This window comes from Scleropages formosus, chromosome 7 (assembly GCF_900964775.1).
Source record: "Scleropages formosus chromosome 7, fSclFor1.1, whole genome shotgun sequence".
Lineage (NCBI taxonomy): Eukaryota > Metazoa > Chordata > Actinopteri > Osteoglossiformes > Osteoglossidae > Scleropages > Scleropages formosus.
The window spans coordinates 6,462,750-6,484,359 of NC_041812.1; the positions used below are offsets into that span (position 1 = coordinate 6,462,750).

General features: G+C 44.7%; 2 protein-coding genes across 2 annotated transcripts in view; one reads left to right on the plus strand and one right to left on the minus strand.

Moving 5' to 3' along the window:
• The window catches only part of ankhb (ANKH inorganic pyrophosphate transport regulator b), a 32,162-nt gene extending 24,115 nt beyond the window's left edge, over nucleotides 1-8,047 (plus strand). The window contains exons 9-12 of the mRNA XM_018757767.2: nucleotides 2,019-2,148; nucleotides 3,467-3,590; nucleotides 6,527-6,626; nucleotides 7,416-8,047. Of these exons, the coding sequence (XP_018613283.1) occupies nucleotides 2,019-2,148; nucleotides 3,467-3,590; nucleotides 6,527-6,626; nucleotides 7,416-7,535 (474 nt within the window). The 3' untranslated portion in view covers nucleotides 7,536-8,047. The remainder of the gene's footprint in view (nucleotides 1-2,018; nucleotides 2,149-3,466; nucleotides 3,591-6,526; nucleotides 6,627-7,415) is intronic.
• otulinb (OTU deubiquitinase with linear linkage specificity b) lies at nucleotides 7,724-19,076 on the minus strand. Its single transcript, XM_018757766.2, has 10 exons — nucleotides 18,802-19,076; nucleotides 15,898-16,323; nucleotides 14,937-15,116; nucleotides 14,263-14,544; nucleotides 12,964-13,067; nucleotides 12,565-12,680; nucleotides 12,222-12,365; nucleotides 11,594-11,725; nucleotides 10,824-11,093; nucleotides 7,724-10,005 (listed from the first exon to the last, which is right to left on the minus strand). Exons 1-10 carry the CDS (start codon nucleotides 19,029-19,031, stop codon nucleotides 9,814-9,816), a joined length of 2,076 nt encoding a protein of 691 aa, XP_018613282.2. The 5' UTR covers nucleotides 19,032-19,076; the 3' UTR covers nucleotides 7,724-9,813.
• Nucleotides 19,077-21,610: the final 2,534 nt, after the last annotated feature.

Sequence of the window (21,610 nt, forward strand, 5' to 3'; positions counted from 1 at the left end):
TTCTTAATTATGTTGGCTTTCTCCCCCCCCTTCTCTCTGCTGGTTATGATTAAAGTTTGCTGAATACAAAAATACCACTACTACCTCTAGAGTCAGTTTTAGTTTGGTACTTTACAGCCATTGGAAAATTGTAGAAGGTACCAAAATATTCCAGAAAGCATCAGATCCTGAAAAGTACCGGAATATTTGGTGTTCAGAACGTGGTGCTAAAATTTGCTAATTTCAAGAATGTGGAATATTACCCTAAAAAGTGACAGTACAATCTAAAGCCAAAAGTACGTTTAACAAAACTAAATGGAAAATGCAAAAAAAATTTACATAAGATTACACAGTGTAACAAATTTTATGTAAATCTGGGACAGGCTCCAGACCGCTGTGACCCTGTATTGGGTAAACAATTTACCTAGTAGCTAAATACCTAAATGATGTGTATTGATGGAACTGCAAAGGCTGTAAAGATGAAGACTGTTTTGTTTGTTTTTATAGTACAGCAGTTGCACACTTTTGCCAGAACCTCACGAGTGTAGTCTGGGTCCTCGTGTTCCTCCGCATTTGCCTGTAAAGTGCCCTTAAAACATTCAGTTCCCAAAAAGCAGCAGGGATCGCTTTCTGGAAGAAATTAAAGCCCTCAGACGCAGTACCCCCCACCCCCCCATGACCTGTTTGTTTACAATGTTTTGGCCCGGCCCGGCACGTTCGGTCCTGTCCCGTGAACTAGCCTACAGGTAAGCTGCATTTTTCCCCATTGTAGATCGCGGTCTTTCTGATAGGAGCAGGAAGACAACGGCCGAGCGCCGCCTTCTCTGCAGGCTCCGATCTGCTTGTGGTATTTTAACGAGCTGCTGCTCAAAACGGGAAGCTATCATGCATGCAGGGTGGCGAGCGCGCTCTTCCACATGTTTCCTCCCCTGTAAACAAGAGAGGAGCCGCCCACCCAAAGCCTGGGTGCCGTTCCTCGGGGGGGGCTGCAGGGTCATGCTGGGGCGAGCATGCCTGGTCGGAGTGGGACAGCCCCACCTGCACGTGCTCATTCCCACTCGCACTCACTCACGTGGACCTTGGAATGCAAAAGCACACCAGGCTTATTTAGAACAGAAAGCAAAGATGAAAAATTTGGATGCACTAGGATGGAGGTCCAATGTAAGCATCTGGTACACAGTGACAATCTGTCAAAAATGGTCCCCTGGGTGATGAAAAGCAGTCGTCCTCCACTGCCTGGAGGGGGGAGGGGGGGAATTGAAGGATTGAGGAACCCAGGAGTGTGTGGCCATGAAACGCAGTATGGCGAAAGCCTGCAGGGGGGCGTTAGGGTTTGGGTTTCTGGTTAATGTGCGATTTTTAGCATGTGGTAAATTGTTGGGCTTTTCCCAGACTGAATGGGACGGCTGAAGTGAAGCACTGCACCTACATTCCTGCAGACAGGTAGCGCAGGCATGTCTGGAGTGCAGTCGCGTGAATAAATAATATGCGGTGGTGTCCGAAAAAGGTAATATTTTATGGACAGATAGTGTGGATTTTGCCATCTGCTGCTTTGGCCTTTCCCTGCTGCAGTTGTTTAATAACTCTGTTGGCATTCTCAAATGATGTCAGCAAGTCTGGTGACAAAGGGCCCGAGTTAGGATTTCTCTGTAGCACCAATGACTGAAGTATTTACCCTGCACTGATATAGTAAGAATTACCCTGCTGTATAAATGAGTAAATCATTGTACATAGTTTAGTATACAGTAGTTTAGAATACAAACCTAGACTTACCCTAGTAAAGTGATTGATTCTTTTAGTGTTCCAGCTGTATAAATGGGTAAATAACATTGTAACAAGTTTACAAGTTGCTTTGGAGAAAAGCATCAGTGAAATAAAGAATAAATCTAAATGTAAAATCCAGAGGACCTTAAAGGATGTGGAAATGTGCCCTGGGCTCAGAGTTTGTTGGAGCTGTGAAAGGTCTATAGGTGTCCACTCCAGCTGGAGATGACTGCCTTTGGTCATCTGATGAATGCCTCCGTCTCTCGTCTGTGCAGCTGTGCTTCGTGGTGTTCTGGACCCCTCACATCTCGGAGAAGATCCTGGTGGACATCATCGGGGTGAACGAGGCCTTTGCGGCGCTCTGCGTCACACCGCTACGGATCTTCTCCTTCTTCCCGTTTCCAGGTAAACCATTGCATAGGCCGCTGTCCTTCCCACACGCTGGCGCAACCCTCCAAACTGCCAATGGGCGTTTGCCGCTGCTCCCGCCTGCGGGTTCCAGAGATGCATCCTGACTGCCAGCGACCCAAATGGTCCACTTGCGGTGAAGGGATGTTTTGCGCTTTGGCGTCACGCAGCGTAACGCTCGCCATGCCGCAGTACCCTCATCCGTGTGCCGAGACGTGACGAGCAACCATCTAGAGATGCTTTCTGGAGCATTTAAAGTCCAGCGGGTGAGGAAGGTTTTGTGTTCCTTCCCAAAGAGAATACACTGGAATGTGCCCAGTTCTATTAAACTGTGGGATTGCATTCCTTCCCTTGTCCACAACCAACCATGGACAGGCCTATCGCACACTCACCTTAAACACCATAAACATATTTTGCTTTGCAGTAGGTGCTGTGGGGGATGCAGTGGCACAGTGGGTTTGACCAGGTCCCGCTCTCTGGCGGGTCTGGGGTTCGAGTCCTGCTTGGGGTGCCTTGCGACTGCCTGGTGTCCAGTCCTGGGTGTGTGTCCCCCTCCCCCTTCAGCCTTGTGCACTGTGTTGCCGAATTAGGCTCCGGTTCACCGTGACCCCCTTGGGACAAGCAGTTTCAGCCTGTGTGTGTGTAGGTGCTGTATAGGTCATGGTCTTGTAACCTGAAGCTTGTAGGTTCAACTCCCACCCATTGATAAGTATCCTTTCCCTTGATTGCTCTAGTAAAATTATACAGCTACATACATGGATCTAATATGGCAGGTCACTGTGGATGATAAGGTCAGCTAAGCAATGAAATAATAGTAAATAATATCAGGCCAGCTTTTCCGAGACTTACCATTAGCATTTGTTTCTATTGTCTTATGAAACAAATGCATTTGGCCTCCAAAGGTCCAAACTGGTTTTTCAACTGCTGCCCATAAAAAAGAGAAATTTCAATGTTATCAAACTAGCCCCGCCATAAATTCGTTTCCTTTCATTGTAAAGATCCTCTTTGAACCAAACTGTCTTTTATTTGTCTAATAGTGTAAAAATGTATTGCACTGCATAATGAAATTTTACTTCCCAGCGGTTCTGTGTTCATTTCTGAGATGAATTAATCCTTTTGTCAAATTTTAACTACTCAACACTGGCCGAATAAGAACCAATTTCCTTAAATATGTTGCAGAAGACCATAAATAACGGCTGACAAACGCTGACGTTTGAGTTTCCGATTGTGTGATTTATACGGTATTATAATTATTTTTGAAAGTAAGAATCGTTTGTCCGGCTTTTGTAACCTGGGCCTCTGTGCCTCTTTCCAGTGACGGTTCGAGCTCATCTCACCGGCTGGTTGATGACTTTGAAGAAGACCTTCGTCTTGGCTCCCAGCTCTGTGCTGCGCATTATCGTCCTCATCGCCAGTCTCATTGTGCTGCCGTACCTGGGGTATGTTTGTTTACTTACCAGTCGTGACCTCTGCGCTGTCTACCCTTACGTTCGGTTGTTCATTTGAGTTCCATGAGGACAACTTGTGGACTCATCTGCAAGATGAAAGATGGGGACTGGGTGCAGTGCCAACCATGTGGTAGGGCTGGGTGGTATGAGCTCTGGACCCGGGGAATGCAACTGGCTCTGGGAACACAGTCACTCCTCTGTCAAGGAAAGAGTCTGAGCTGATGGTGTAGATAGGGAAGTACCGGCTAGATATAGTGGGTCTCACCTCCAGATTTCTTGAGTGGTCATCTCTCTTTCTTACTCTGAAGTTCTTCCTCGTGAAAGGAGGCAGGTGTCGGGATATGCTCAAGCCCCCAGCTGAGGACCATGCAGTTGGAGTTCTTCCCAGTGAACAACAAGGGTAGAAACTAAAAGAACAAGATTGTGGAGAGAAGTGGCCATGATAGTACTTCCCAGACTGATCACTGGGCTCACTGTCTGCAGAAGGGTGAAGAGTTTTTGGCAATTCAGGAGAGCACCGGAGCGGACTCCTCCGGCTTGAGAGAAGACGGATGAGGTGCTGTGAGCATAGTAATAAGAATACCCTAGTTGGCTGTACTGGGCACTTCCCAGTAGGAGGAGACCCGTGGCTGACCCAGGACGTGTTGAAAGGAGTAGATATCTGTTGGTCTGGGAACACCTGGACATCCTTCAAGAGAAACTGGAGATTGAGGCTGGGAAAAGGAAGGCCCGTGCCTGGATGGTCAGCCTGTTTCCATTGCACTCCTCCCCAGGACAGATGGAAGGAAACGGACTACTAATGTAGTCTTAGACAAATATTCTATCAATTTTCATATTTTAAAATCCATTCCAGTCACCAAAGACAAATTTCCTGTTCACTTAAGTGGTATTTACAGACTTGTTCTGTACCTGATGTGGTGAAATAAACGTGACGGTAGACGCGCACCCCCCCCCCCCCCCCCCCATTGGCTATTGGTCCATCACTGACATTTAACCCCTCACTCACATTCATTTCACAACCTTATAGCTGACAGACAAATGATTTACTGCTCTCTAGGCTGGAAGACAAAGGAATAAGAGAGCTTGTCCGTAACTCTTTGCTTGGGTGAAAACATTTACGCATTTTGCACCTCTGAGGAAACTAGACATTTTATGGCCATGATTATTTCCAACTGCGGAAGGGACCACTAAAGGTAAACAATGAAGTGATTACATAATCTAAATAGGTTCACTAAGGGCAACTTGCCAACAAAACAATTATCTAACTAAAATTTTATAATAATATGAAGTCAATTTAAAAGCTTTTCACTAATCTTTCTTACCGTTACATATTGAAATGCCTGGATTAGATGTCTACTTCCCACCCACATGTTGTCATGTGGACTCTCCCAACCCATGTTCTTTGCACTTTGCTTAGAAAGTGCATAACATCCTGTCTACTTCATGGGCATGTTGGAACCAAATCGCCTGCAACAGAGTTCATACACATCTGATTTTGCTTCAGGCAGCAGGAGACAATACATTCCAAAGGGTCTGTTGCCAAACTAGAAATTTCCATTCACTAAAGAAGTCTGGGAAACCGAATAAATGTTGAACAGCATTTTCGCTCTCATTGTATGTATGGAAGTAGGGCCATCGCCTAGGATTATGAAAATTTTTATCGTGGTGTAATTAATTTTTGGTTGGAAAGTTAAAACGCCAATACAGTGGGGAGTGGCTTCCTGTGCTCTTTCCATTAAACTAGTAATGGATCATCCAGAACTCACATTGTCCTATGAATTTGATTCTGCTCACGTGAAATTGGCAGAGTGAGGAAATGAAAGTATTTCCCATATTTCATCTGTCCAGCTATCGATAAACTCTTGTCCAGCGTAGGGTTGTAATAGTCCTGGGTGCCTTCTGGATGCAAGGGATATGACTGTACAAGGTGGCCGGGATGCCAGTCCATCGCAAGGCAACCACACACTCGTTAAGGACAATTCGGAGTCACCACTTCGCCTGAAACATGTCTTTGGAGTGTGGGAGGAAACGAAAGCACCTCGGGGACATCGACGTGAACATGGGGAGAACACCACAACTCCACAGACTGAGGAAGATTGAAACGCAGTGCCCAAAAGGTGTGAAGAACCGGTGCTATCTGTGGTGCCCCTCCCTGATTTGTTTCTGGTTAATTTTCCCCCAGAAGTGCAGCTGCCAGTCCCTCAGGAATTTTTTGTTTTGTTTTTGTCCCATATTCAAAGTGAGAGTCTCGTAACCCCTGTCCACCAGTAGAAAGATCACAAGTAAATTTCGGCATCGCTGTCAGTGACTTCGGCACGAATTATTCACCAGGCTGCATCAATAATTCACTCGCTAACTGGGAAGGTTGCGTGGGCATCGTCTTTGGGGGTCTGAGCTCAGGTCAAATACCCGTTCTTACCCTGTTGGGACTGCACGGCGTTGTCGCCTTGCTGGCTTGTTGTCTTCTACCCCTCAGACCTTTAATCAACAGTGAGAGCTGAATAATGGAAGGGTGATTCACCTTCAGTCTTCCAGGAACAAAGAGAGAAACCCATTGTCATGCCCTTTCTCTAGCGAAATATCAGAACTTGAACAGCTATTTGTCAACCGTATCCAGGCCTCAAGAATTTTTGTTCAGCTTGTGCTGATGTTTAAGGTGAATGCCAACATGGGAACCTGATCACATTGTGCTGGTTGGGTTATTGATACAGCCACAAGCAGGATGTCTTAATGTAACTGTACTTTACACAAATGTGTCAAAACACATGTGCTGTGTGAATTTACTTAAAGAGCAGGCTTTTTTTTTTTTTTTAAATTTCATTTTGTGGTGCAGTTACACAAGCACGGTTGGCCATGTGGGTGTGTGTTCTGATTGTGTGAACTGCACGTTGCCTGGTGTGTGAGCTATGTTCCGACTTGTGTTGCAGGGTGCACGGTGCCACACTGGGCGTAGGGTCTCTGCTTGCCGGCTTCCTGGGAGAGTCCACCATGGTGGCAATAGCTGCTTGTTATGTCTACCGAAAACAGGTGCGGTAAACCCCCAATAAGGCTGATTAAGCGGGGGGGGTCAATTTATTCCCCAAAAAAAAAAAAAAATTAAATGATCTGCTGCAGATGACAAAATAGATGAATGGTCCATGTTTTTGATTCTGGTGTTGGGGAGGGTGGTAAGAAGCTCATAATGCACAAATAACTTTCAACAAATGTAAATGATTCTCTCCAGCAGGTGACTTTGTCTTGGTAATAAAGGCCCCTCAAAGTCCAGGGGTCTCAGATGATTATCAATTTTTTTTAACAATCATGAGATTTCTGGAATACAGTATAAATCTTTTGGTAATATTTATCCAGCAGCTGTTTCTGGTAACAGTGATTCAGGAACATTAGAACTTTAGTGGAGAGTAAGAACTATATTCATAAGATGAAACCAGAATTATGAGTTATGATATTAATAAGATGGAAACCACAAATTTATGGAAACTCAATCTAATATTTCTTGCTTGGCCCTGGGCAAAATGTTTTACATTTATTCAGTTGGTAGACTTTTTTGTCAGTTTAAACCTTATAATCTTATCAGCCTGTAATAGTTGATCAATTGTGACCAGTAAAATTTAACTGCCATCATAGGGAGCCACTGATTGAAGGACTAGAATTATCAACTACATTATGAATTATTTGAGCTGAAAAGTACTCTGGGAAAACTAATTCATAAGGGTTCATGGGTCGGTGCAGCTCAGTTATTGATTTAGTACGTTGGTAGCTGGGGAATTTTGCTTGATCTTGGAGTTTCAACCCTTCTGTCTCAAAATCTCCTTTCAGAAGAAAAAGAAAGACACGGACAACGAAGACAGAGCTGCTTGCGAGGACTCGGCACCCATGAACGAAGGGTCCCGCAACCAGATCGACGACATCCTGGAACTGCGGGAGGAGGACGAGTAGATTTGCTATGTCCAGGAGGATATAGCCGAGGAAGGAGGGGTCACTTTTGTACCGGGACAGTAGTGAATTTGCTAAGCGCTGCCTGTTTAACACTCCCTTACCTGAAAAGGGGTGGCAGGACCTGACTTGAGCTGACTGACCCCCCCATGATGTGACCTGTGGGCTACCCCCGATCTTCATTGTGTTGGTTTTTTTTTTTTTTTTTAATTATGAAAGTCACTTGACTCCAAGAGGAACCTTTTGTGTACGTGTACCAGTGACGCGACACAACTGTTGAAAGCGGGTTCGTGTACCGCAACTTATCCTCTAAGAAAATATTCACAAAGACGCGCAGGGTCTTCCGTCTCCCGCGTGGTCACTGCGGAGGCAGGAAGGTACAAAAGCGAAGACGCCAATTTGTACCAAAGCAGTCTCGTATCTGTTCCATGTACGCTGAACTTCTTGTGCTGCCGTCCTTCACATTTATGAACCATTTACCAAAAAAAATAAAAATTTCTATAGAATAACTTTAATTGCTTGGACAACTAAGACTTTTTACTTTGAATGTATAAGAAAAGCTTAAATGGCCTGAGGTCCAAGTGCTCTGACCTTTGTGCTTCGTAACTGCTGCAGAGCTCCCGAGGGGCCGCGATGCCCAGATTCCAGGTTAAGTGCTTCAGCTTGAGTCGCTGGTGGTGCAGGTAGAAAAAAAAGCAGATATTCTATAGCTATTGAGTTCTATTTAAGTTGAGTATCAAGGGGGGGGGGGGGGACTGTTTCTCATGATGTGTGAGTGCCGGGTTGGTGCATTGGTGCCATTTAAAGAACATATTTTTTTATCATGTTATAGGTGTACAAATATTGTTACCAGTTTCCTTTTTTATGGGTGACATATTGTATTATCTGACGCAGGTCGGGATGAGGACAGGATGCCACGGTGGGACTGGATGTGGGGAGGGGTGTTCTGTAGCTTTTTTTTTTTTTTTTTATAATGGCATGTCATTTGCAATTCCCCCCCAGCTGACTAGGGCATCTCTTTCAATCTCAGGATGTATCTCCATACCTTGCATGGTTGTCTAGCTGTGTTAGTCCTTTTAGTAAATGGTGCATAGTCCTATGTTAAAGATGCACAACTACAAGGTGTCAAAGCTTCTATAGGTTTTTTTTTCCCTTCAAACTAGCTGGTGTATAGACTTTTTTTGTAGTTAGCAACTGCCTAATTCCCGACCAGTGCAATACTGGATTTATGATGTTACAGTTAAAGAAAAAGGGACAATAAGTGATTAAAGGGTGATTCGGTGGCTCAGTTGTATTGTTTTTCTTGTTTAATCCAACTTCTGTTCAGTACATTTGCACAAGTGATTTTGAAGTACTGAAAAAGCCATTATTTTGACAAAGCAGAAATCCATCCAAAATTGTCAAAAGGAGGGCTAAACATAGTGCAATTTCAATTTTACAGTTGTCACATTTTTTTGTAAATGGTTCCTGAACTTGATATTAAAATTGTATACATTTACATGTATTTCAGATTTTTCTTAAATGGTCCTAGAAGGACCTCTTTCCCCACTTCACAAATCTATAACCTATAGATTACCAGCAACATACCAGTTTTTTCAAAAATTCAGGACCAAGTTCAGAAGTGTTCAACTAAGAAACAGTGCAACAAGTAGAGGTTATTTAAGGCAATGCTAGACTATCATACAATTTAAAGTTGCACATTCATGGTCACTACACTTCCAGGCCCCTCTTCCGAAGCAGCAGAGACTTAAATACACTCAGGCCCCAGTAGATGCTGGTCAGTCATCTCAAGTCAACAAGGATCCCATGGAAATTGTATGGTTATCATTCTGGCAGCCCTGGCAGGCTGTGGGATTGCTGCTGCTTTTGTTTTCCTTTTGCATAATGCTTTCAAAATGTTCCTCTGCCCACACATTTGGGTTAGGCTGAGAAATTCTCCCATCAGCTGAACAAATGACAATCATGGGGGGGGGGGGGTGTGAATCTAAGATGGACTAGAGCCTGACAAGAGAACCAAAGTATCAGCTGCAGTAGTTAAACCAAACAGAATTCTGTATGTCATACAGATAAATATTAATAGTTGTCTATTGTGCCTTATTCAAGGGCCTAAGCCCTCAAGAAGGCATTTTTGCCAGGTGTTTACTGATCACTGTAAAGTGCTAAGTCCTGGCTGTCAGGAAATATCCTGAATCTGTTTTCAAGTTTACTAAAACATCACAGCTACTTCATTAAACAGAAGAGCATAGGGTGAGCTGAAGCTTATTTTGGGAATTCGACAAGCTCAGCTCTCTTTCTCCCTCTTAACCACGGGAATGTTGTAGTGACGGTCATCCTCTGTGACCAGACAAACGTGGGGCCAATCCTCCTTGTGGTCATCGGGGTAGTACGTCACAAACTCCTGTGTCTTGGTCTTGTATAGCCGGTACACTTTGATCGTCCTCTGTAGAGTGTAGCCCAGCAGAAACATCTCCACCTAGGAGAAAGGTGTCAACAATACACCTCCCACCACCTCTCCTTCACTATATGGATTTAACTACCCAACTTAATGCACTTCAGAGCAACACTTGTCACAATTACTAACGGGACAGTGCCTCACAATGAGAAGGTTCCTGGTTTGAATCCCTTCTGAGGTCCTTATTCTGAATTAGTCCAGTAAAAATTACTCAACCATACAAGTAGGTAAATCGCTGCAAGTAGTTCAGTGAACAAACCTAATGTTACATCACCATAGACAAGGTATAAGTGGGGGGATGACAAATACAACCTTTGCTTACACAATGTCTTCATGCAAATCTCCTGGTAAGGTAACCAAACTTACATGATTTTACAGGATACTCTGAGCGACACGATTACAACGGCAGTGTGCAGAAGAAGCCACGCCAGGTGTTGAGGGGGTCCGCTCACCCCCTGAGGTGTTTGACATTACCCAAAGGCTGTTTTTGAACAGAAATTTCCGTTCTTGTAAGATATTATGTGAGCTTGGTATGCTAACTTTAAGGTATAAATTGCACACATTTTTAATTCCAAATTCATGTAATATGAGCACTCGTTATGTGGCAGAAGACTAATTCAGATGTCAGAGGTGGAATCAAACTTGTTATCCAAAATACAAAACATACAATCCTTTCATCTCCAAAAGCATTTCCCATTTGTGTAACATAGAATTCAATAAAAGACATGAGCCTGCAATCATAACCTGGAACAAAAGAGATGACTGATAGATCAGATCTGCACCCACCACAGCTAAAGGGGACAGCTCAAACAAAGCAAGCGTGCCGAACGCAGACTCACCTGTTCAAGGCCACCGCTGAAACCAACATGGCAGAGGTGGTTCGTGAGGAATGTGCGCGGGCAGTCGGAGGAATCACGGGCGAAGAGCAGCCAGCAGAAGACCGGCACTGGCTCGTCCCGCAACATACGGCCATGAAGCTCCATGGCCATGCGCAGCATCAGGAACTTGACCGCTTCCAGCAGGCCATACTCCTCCTCGCCACCCTGGAAGACCTCTTCGCAAATCTCATGTCTCTCCTGGGGGTTGCGTGCCTTGGCGGCTGAGTGCCACTGTCACGCGTTTCATATCCCCCAAAAAAGATAACTTTAATGTACAACGTTCACTCGCTTACCTGATATTCTATCGTTTAAAATCTTCTGTTAAGACTCTTCAAATGACATGCTCTAATTTGAAATGACATATTTACTATGGCTACCTTGGAGGTTACAGCATTTGAGGATTGATGCTGCCAGAGAATATTAAAAGACAAAGATTAAAGTCACTTAGAAGTACTGAAAATATTTTGGCTGAACAGCATCTTTGGGTTCATTTGTAGCCCATGACAACCAGAGTAAATACCTATAATTTTGCTACAGACGTAGGGTGGGCATTATACACGTTTGTCAAAGACGAGATCCAAGCGCTCATCTGTTTTAAAAGAACCCAAAGCAGCCCGTAACACAGGGGCCTCTCTGAACTACATTTGACAACATAAACCAGTGGAGCAGAACATGAGCTGGCGTGCAGACCGCTCTCAGAGTCAGACGAAACACTGCAGATGACAACGTACCCTTTTCCTCAAGAGGTTCAGGTAGAGTTTCAGCTGCTCAACAGAGGACGGTATTGAATCGCCATCCCTGTGGTCCAAGGGAAACCTCCACTGGCCAATAAGCTCCTCTGTTGCCAGCAGCTCCTCTGGCCACTGAAACAGATATCACCAGATCCCTCAGTTTTAACCGCTAACTGCAGGTTTCTAATCACACAGTTGGAGGACAGACTTGAAGCAGCACCCTTCAGGCTTCAAGTTCTGGGAAGAACCCACTGTAATAGTTTGAAGTACATAACTTAAAATACGCTGCAGTGAGCATAAGAAAAGCTGCAAGTCTCGCTCAATATCGACAGCATTAGCGTATCCTAAGGCAGGGCTCTCAGTAAAGACAAATCAAGAGGCACAGCAACGAAAGTTGAAGGTCACACTGTGCTGGCTGGTGAGGAATGTGCCGTTTAATCACAGTGGAAACATACAAGATTATTGCTCTTTTTCATTTGTGAGAAAGTGCCAGGCTGGACAGCAATATCTAGTGCCAAGTCCACAACCCTCTGGGCGGAAGTCCACCTCATACATAAATATCACACAGCCCTCTGTGGTATTTGTGTGGTCTAATTAGTGTGTTACTGCTACGTTCTACTTGATGGACCTGGGCGATATCGCCTTGCTGGAGCCAATCAGGAAGCGGGTGATCCTGGGAAAGAACTTGGAAGAGGGTGGCCCTCAGAGCGCAGTAGTTGTCTCCCCTCACACGGCGGAGGCTCTGAAAAGTGTGCGACACCTCCTCATAACCCTGGGGGCACAGCATACATAACAGCTGGTTATTCAAAACACCATCACTGGCTCAGGTCCCAAGGCCAACAGGTGATAATTAAGCCTGAATTAGTCTGGAGGAAAAAAACCACGAGCCTCAACAGGTTTACTGCTTGCCGGGTGGCGGCTGTTCAACTCCACCACACGTATCCAGATGTGCAGTTTTCACACTGTTGTACCTTCCTGATGAGGGCGCTCTTGGCTGTGTTGCCCCTCCATTCCATCTGGCTGTAGAAGAGGAGGTCCACCTCTGCTGCCACACTGCTCCTGTCCTCAGGTTCACAGGTTGTGTTTCCTGGTGTAAAAACCAAAGAGGTGCACTGAGGAGAAGCAGGACCTTTGGACCATGCTCCCCATCTCAGCATCTTCTCCATGGCCTCTGTCCCCGTGTAACTGAGAACCATGGCTAAGAAGTAGTGCTGCCATGCTCCTAACTCCCGTCAACACCAGGGCCAATGGTTAGTACATAAGAGAGAGCGCGGGGAGGTCGGGGGGTCTAAAGCAAACAAACAAAGGCAATAATGTTCTCACTGGTTAGAGAACCAAGACAGAGGGGTTGGGATTATAGTCATACATACGGAGAGCGAGCAGCGCATCTGCAACTGACTCCTGCACTTGCAGTTCCTCCTTCTTGAGCCGTTCTTCCTCGATCTCTTCAACTCCTCTATAGAGGTCCACCTCGCTTGGGGGGGGGGGGGGGAGGGGGGGGTGTAAATAAAAGAAACATTTAAAGAAAAAAAGAAAAAAAAAGGAGATTTTTAATGAAAACTTCATACAACCATCTGTTCGGCACTTCGACAAGGACAATTATTATTTTGCCAGTAAAATAATGGCAAATTAAAATGTTTACAACGGAATGTTACGGAAGACCATCAAGCCTACAGGAGCAGAAAATGCCAGAGATGAGAGGGAGGAGCATAGTTAGGGGGATATACGAGGACCGAGGACGCAAAACAGGAATGAGGAAGCTGGGTATTAATTTTTATGTGATGCGAATCCACGCATCCAGCTGTATTTCAGGAGCACTTATTCACACACCACGCTGATTATGATCCAGACTAAACACAGGCACGAAAAACAGCCATGTGTTGGGATAAAGTAAAAACGCCAGAGGAATTGAGGGCACCAAGAGTTCCCATTTCATCTCGAACACCTAGAGGAGGAAAACCAGTCAAAGGCTGCTAAATCACGTACGTTAGTTCCTCATCTAACAAATGGCAAAATCACAAAAAACATTTTTCAGTTTGTTCATATACTGTAACTTTTAACTGCATTCATTTAACGGTTCCATTTTCTACGAGTTTGATTCAGAGAGAAATCTACCTGTGTTTAAGCACCCTGCTGGCAAAAGGAAATAAAACGCACTCAGAATAAGGAATGTGGGACAGTGTTATTCAATGGGCTTCCACAGTATTTACAGCTCCTGTCTGCTGTTTCTCAGACTTTATTATCAATAGTGAAACTTTAATAGACACTGAAAAAGAGTTAGTGGAAATTTTTATTTTCAGTCATTTCAATGTTTTTTCTTTTTTTTTTTTTAAATTGTTTTAGCTATATTGGAGAGTTTTGCACAGTCTAATCCACAAAAATTGTGAGACCTCCGTTTTATTAGGCTTCGACTCTGACAGTGTGAAGTGACTTTGGATTTACAAACAAATTGTGTTCATAACTACAGAAACATGTGTACCAGTACCACTTAAACACCTGGCTAGTCATTAAAAAAAAATCTTTATAGGATCCAAAAAAAAAAAAAAATAAATAAAAAATGCATGTCTGTCTTTTCTGCTCAGGAAAAGTACATCCTAAAATACCTTACAAATCAATCTTTTTGTTTTACTTGCAATGAAATGAATTTCATGAAGTCCTCATACACATACCTGCTGTCCTCTTCCATTTCATTTGAACCACTTTCTCCTTTCATTGGTTCTTCTCTCACCACACTGGGGGGACCTTTATTCTGGTTGGCTGGAACTTCCTGGACTTTGGCTGAAGATTTATTGACACTGTCCCGTCGCGAACCAGCATCGGTTTTGCTCGCGTCTCCCCCGAAATCCTGCTTGCCTCCCTGCGGCTGCTCATCGCTGTATCGAGACGATGGGTCACTCGCCGCTGCGGACCCAGCCTGGGAATTCCTGGCTCTCTCTTCCTTGCAAGCATCACTGTGAAAATACACAAAGAGTCCTTACATTTACATTTATTCATTTAGCTGATGCTTTTGTAATACCGCTGTGATCAAAGTACTTACTCTAAATATAAAGTTAGAATACCCTGCTGTATAAATGGATAAAACATTGTAAAGTTCATCACCTAGCACTCCAAGTTACCCTACACCAAAAAGTGGGGAAGATAATGAAAATTAAAGACACAACTTGTGACTTTTCTAGAAATATACATATTTAATGTAAAGTAATACATATAATTGCGTTTACTGTGTAAGAACACAAAACCAAAGCAAGTATCTAAAAGGGGTTACGATCCTTTACTCAACGGTTCAACAAAGCGGTACAGTCATACAGTGTGTGAGCGCCCCCTGGGGGAAGCTGTTACTCACCTCTTGACAGGTGACGATTCTGCATCCTTTTTTGACATTTGACCACCCTGGTTCTCGTCTGTGGACCTCTGCTTCGTCTTCAGCTTCTTCGGCATGTCAGCCTCACTTTTCTCTCCACTGCTGTCTGTTAAGCTTCTGCCTGAACACATGCCAGCGGTCACATCTGCCTCGAGTGGCACGCTGCGTTGACAGAAGAAAACACCGAAAGGTAAATGGCTCATTGATTCCCCCCACCACCACCCATGTGGCTTTTATTTCCTTCAAGTTTACTGGAAGAATTCACATTTCAAAATGGCCTAGCAAGTTAAGTGCTGCATCAGATGACCACAGTCAACCCAAAAATATATATATACATAATTTTCAAACGTGTATGGTTATTAGTCATCACCACATTTAACGGACATCACTACACACGTTTGGAATCTCCGCTGACATATTTTCCATTGATGGCATCTTCAACTCATTAGAACGCTATAAATATGGTACAGGACAATGTCTCTCTAAATTAAGGACATCTACTTTTGACAACACTTGAATAAAGACAAAGGAGGACAACAAAACAAAGGTTTAACACTCAGACTTTATACCTAAAATGTCAATTTGCCTGACCCTGCTGTCCATGGACCCAACAGCAAATACAACAAAAGCAAAGATGCTGGAAAAGCTACCAAAAGGTCACAGGATTAAACACTGTTGTACTACTGAACCTTCTGCCACGAATCTTAAAACGTGAAGCATGTGTATTGTGTATACACCCTTAGGTGAAATAAATAATGCTGCAAGCTATGTTTCTGATGATTTTTTTTTAACCCACATTCTACAGGAAACCTGTGTCCACCTCCCAGAAAGTTACTGAAGTGCTCTTCATTCAAACTGATTTGCCACAAACACCAGTGGCATCATTTCCATCTGATAAAGGTAGAATCTCCTAAACCCACATTCCTGTAATTGAGAGCCTCACCTGCTGGGGTCTCTGAGAAGGTCTCCATCACCATGCTCTGCAGATGCGTCCTCAGAGAGGCTGCTACTGGAGGGATGTTCCGCTTGGGTGTCCGACTGAGATATTGTGCTGTTCTGGAAAACCTCAGACTTTTCAAAGGAAGCTGCAGTCTGTTTGTCTTCCACTTCTAGAGGGCACTTGTCTTTGTGTTTGTCCACCGATGTGCTGGAGGCGTCCGCTATTTTGCCTGCTAGACACTGATCCTCGACACTGGTGTCAAAGTTGTTAATGTGCGTGTCTTCCACAGGACAGGAGAGATTGTTGACATGTGGCAGCGAGGCGTCTCTGCTGTGCTCCTCCTCAGCCTTGGACTCCTTATGAACCTCCACACAGGACCTTGGATTCACCGGATCAGCATCACTCCACCCATCAGCTCCCTCTCCTCCCCTGGCACGGAGAACACCACAAGTCTTTGGGCTTTAGTTTTCAAATCTGAAGGTTACCTGTTCAAATCCTTCTCCTGCTGTAATACCCTTAACTGCAGAGTCTACCCTGAATTGATACCTGAAGAATACCTTACTGAGTAAATGGGCATGAACAAAGATCTCAGCAAAATTTAGTTTAATAACATCAGGAAACCTGCAAGTTCTAATGACACTAACTGGCATTGTAATGTAGTGGTTAGAACAATCACCTTGCTATAGGAAGGACCCAGGTTCAAATCCTTTAATAAAGGTACATTACTGATACAGTTTAAAAAAAAACAGCTGTATACATAAATAGGATAAACAAACATTTGTTATATATGAATACATAGTTTTCAGTATCTTAGCATAGAACTGGAGGAGAGAGGTGGTAGTGTAATGGTTAGAGCTGCTGCCTTTGGATACAAAGGTCACAGGTTTGAATCTCACCTGAAGCTACAGTACCCATGAACAAAGTATTTACTGTAACTTGCTCCAGTAAAATTACTCAGCTGTATAAATGGGTAAGTAACTGTAGGTATATTAACACTGTAAGTTCCTTTGGAGAAAAGCATAAATATACAACCTGAATGCTTCAAATCAGCTAAATGGACATAGATGTAAAAAAAAAAAAACACCTAATTTGTCCAAGTAATCAGGGGCAAGGTGCTGCAGTGGGTTGGGATTCAAGTCCTGTTTGGGGTGTCTTGTGACAGACTGGCATCCTCTCCTGGGTGTGTCCCCTCCAGCCCTGCACCATGTGTTGCAGAGTTAGGCTCCGGTTTGCCGAGGAGCGGTTTCAGTCAGCGTGTGTGTCAGTAATACTCCACTTTGGTTACATCTCACACTTTAATATCTAACTCATTGAGCACTAGTCAACTACTCATCCCTAAACATATAGAATCATTCATGTCAGTGATGCTTTTCTGCAGAACAACTTACAAATTTGATCTACCTACAGTTATTTACCCATTTATACAGCTGGGTAACTTCACTGAAGCAATTTAGGGTAAGTGACTCATTTCAAGGATACGACAGCTGGAGGTGGGATTCAAACCCGCAACCTTTAAGTCTAAAGGCAGCAGCTCTAACCACTACAGTACCAGATGCGCCAGATAAACAGCATTTACCTTGTAACAGTAACTTCCATTTGTTCTAATCTGAACTCTACACTCTAGATGTGTTGCTGAAATTGCACAACACACTGACTTCCCATCATCAGTGTTTTTGTAGGAACATGGTGTAATGCGGTTTAATTCGATTCAGTTCAATTTTATAGAGCGTTCTTCTCGCGCGGAGACACGGAGCACTGAAGAAAGGCACAAGAGAAAGAAACAAATAGGACAGATGACCATTTACTAGAATAACACATTATTATATATTATTAATTTCATGCATTCATTAATGTTTAAAAGCTATAATCCTGGCCATGGCCTCCTAGGCTAATGGACTCCTTAGGCTTATATAAATTACTAGGAGTGGGTTACTGTTGTTGACCAGCAGTTCTGGTTTCTGGATGAAAGTTCTGAAGGAAGGCGCTGGATACGGAGAAAAGAAAGTAAATAATAGAGTAAAGACCCGAGAAACAGGCCTGACTAGTCTCTCAGTACTTACTGTCTGACTGAGGGCTGATTGTACACCATTTTACCACAGAGCAAGAAAAACAGAGCAAGACTGAGGCAAAATACCCATTAAACAGGCGATATATCTCCTAAAACGAGATACAAGTTAAGTTTACCCTGATTGAAAGGCGCCGATAAGCCACCATGACAGCTCTCTGACACTTTCAAAACTAACTTACTGGCTGACGTATCAAAGTCCAGGAAAGAACTTTTGAAGAAACAAAGAATACCGTATTAAACTGTCTTCTTTAAAAAATAAATAACGTCCTCCACGTCGCGTAGTTCAACTACAAACAGCTTCTTGGTAAATAAACTAAAAAATTAACCCAGCAACACACCCTCTTCTCGTCGGAGTTTTTTAAAAAAAAAAGTGACGCGGCGTTATCGCGAGAGTGACCGACTGGAATGCTGGGAAATGGATGTCGCCAAGGCTGCTGCAGAAAGACGGTAGCTATGGCGATCTCACGAATACGAAACTACACTTCCCAGTTACGTTCGGGTTCGCACATATATAGCTTCCCCGGTACAACCAAAGCGACAGGAGCTGGAATACATACTTCATGGTCCTATAATTTTAATAAAAAAAATTGTGCAGCTAAACATAAAACGCTGTCTTTTTAGACTAGGTTAATCTCATAGCAATTTCGATTTCATTCTTATGCGCAGAAGTTTATCCATGCTTGTTTTATCTGCTTAACAAGGAAATCGCCGCAGTGCCGCGCGAGCCTCCTCCAATCAATGGTGTAAAGATAAATAAATAATAAAAACGTACTTTTTTAAACATGCAAAATAGCTGAGTGTTACATAAATAAGAGGTGGTGTCACGAGCAGGCGGTTACCATGTTTCATGAGCATCACCGGGGGCAGCTACATCCCCGTCTCTCTGCAGCTTGTCCTGGGGACCCATTTGGCTCCGGGACCCCTTCCGCTTCCCCACGTGTCCCTCCTTCGCCTTGGCGTCGACCAGCAGCCCCTTCCGTTCCTCTGCGGAGGCGAGCTGCTGGGTGGCGGGGCAGCAGTTTCCCATCTTGACCACAGGCTTCCTTTTCTTCCTTCTGTTGACACGCATTGGGACCGCGGAGCCGAACGCGTACGCAGCGCCGCCCGATCGTCCCGCCCGCGGCCTCGGGAGTCGCACCGTACGATCGGATCGATCGGAGAGAGAAAGAGGCAGAAATAAACTATATCTTTTATAAACACAGCGACGTGTGTTTATAGTATCACTGAGAAAGTGTCACCCACAGCCACCGCAGAGTCCTTCAGGTCACTTCCTGCAGAAGTGATCTTATTTCTGGAGCTTGTCACCTCAAGGTCTCGGGTTCGAATCCCACCTCATCCCACCTCCACTGATCGATACAGCGAGAATACGCCGCTGTATAAATGGGGTAAATCAATGCACGGATGCCTATCTACCAGTGTAAATCATCTTGGACACAAGTGTCAGTCAAATACATTGATTCAAAAGATCAAAGTGACATCCGGTTTCACATTCGCGGCGATTAAAGGGCCCCGGACGCTTTGAAGAACATGATCAAAACATAACAGCGGCATAATCTCCAGTGCTCACTGACCTCAGAATCGCATTGTAATTAATTTTAATAATTAATCCCTTTATTTATGTAGTGTCTCTCGAACCCAATTTAGCAAAGGAACGTACTTTCGGAGGTAATACTAAAATGCTGTAAATGACTGCAGATTGAAACTAACTGTTTTTCACACCAGTTATTATTTCCATTTGGGCTTTTTGCCCAGAAGAGAAAGGTCTTAAGTATGAAGTTTTATTTCATTTGTATGACTTGACGTAACATGCTACCCTGTTCTCATGGAAAGGCCGACAATAAAAAACTGTTAAATGCGCGCTGAGGTGGGATTAGTATTGAACAATATAAACGCATTTCTTGCAAATTAACTTTTGAGGACTTGATATTGCTTTTGACACACAGCAGCTATTAAAGCAGCGCACTTGCGGGGAAGAAAAAGAGAAGTGCGGGCACAGCAGCAGCCCGTTTTGGGGAAGCGCCGCCGCCTCTTCAAACAACACAAAATATCGTCGAGACGTTACGATCTGAAAACACGACGCAAAGTTGGCGAGGCAGCGCGCGAGGGCCCCGCGAGGCGGAGGCACGCGACACACGGCGCGCGCAAGTATAATGATTATCGGTGTGCGATCGGATCGGCGTTACCTCGAACCCGCGCCGCGTGTTTGTGTGCGGTGGGCAGGAAGTGCGCAGTCGGGCTCGGGCACCTCCTGTTGGACCGCGGAACGGTGCAAAAGAAAGCGAAACGAAAAGAAACGGGGGGGGGGGGGTCCGTTACCCCGCTTTGCCCGCGTTATGCACGAGAGCGGTTTACACCGTCCACGCGCTGAACGGGCACGATCGCCGCCGCATCTGCGCGCTCCCCGCTCCCATCATCTTCATCATGATGATCACGGTCACCGCCGTCACGCACGCTTCCTGGATGCGCCGGCTCCGCTCTCCGCGGGTTCCCGCTGCCTGTTGCGCGCCGCCGCGCATCGCTCATGCTTTTTTAAAATATCACACTTCAGTGATGCCCCATTCTGGGGGGGGTGGTTGGTTGGACCCCCCCCCCCCCCCAGCAATGCATCTCTATGCACGTTCATGCAGGAGTTTACGGAAGGCACCCATGTAATGAGATGATTATTATACGAAGCCGCGCGTGCCTTACTGCTCCATATTTGTATCCCGCTTCTGGACTATTTTTCCCCTTTGCCTGTCCCCTCCCACCCCATACGTAGGGCACAGCAGGGCAGGGCAGCAGTACAGTAGTGAGTAGAGCCCATATTAACGCCATCAAAGCGCGCTGGAAGCCAGGTCACGTGACTTTCCTTTCTCTCCCACTGGCACTGCTGTGTGTTTATGAACATGCAAAAAATACGAGTTATGCATTGCTACACGTGCTCGACTCTCGCGCAGCTGGAGCTTTGCATCGACGTATATGTTTTATGAATTTTTCTCACGTAAACTGACACGGCGACGTGACACATTTCCCTTTCATGTTTCCGCCCGCGCACTGCGCTCACGTGACCGCCAGGTGGCGGCATTGTCTCGGAAAGCGAAGGCAGCGGTATTTATAGCGTTCGGGTCAAGCGTCAGAAAAGGCCTTAAAAACACAGTTAAAAATACGCGCAACCTTTTCTAGCCGTGTAAAGCAACAGGGGTGTGCTTACTGCGATTAGTCTGGGAGAACAGCAGGACAAATAAAGTCAGTCCCTGACAGCCAACCAAAGACACATGTTTCTGCTGGGCTGCTGAATCGAAATTGTCCTTAGTCTCTCTGTGTGTGTGTGTGTGTGTGTGTGTGTGAGTGAATGAATGAATGAATGAATGAGTGTATGTGTTGTCCTGTGCTGGACTGTCCTGCTGCACTGCCGTGACCCTGATCTAGATCTGCTGTTTCTCAAAATGGATAAACAGCTGGATGGACTCAACACAAAGTTGTTAAAAAATGACCAAGTAATTACATGGTTATTAACAGAAAGAACACAGATTTGTTTTAGATTACATGAGTTTAAGTATGTCTTCGTCTACGTCCTACGTCTGAGTATAAACTCGTCTACTTCTGCTCGCTTGGTGGTCCCGCGCACGAAAAGTAAAGCACGGAGGTTCTCAGTTCTGGCTCCATTGT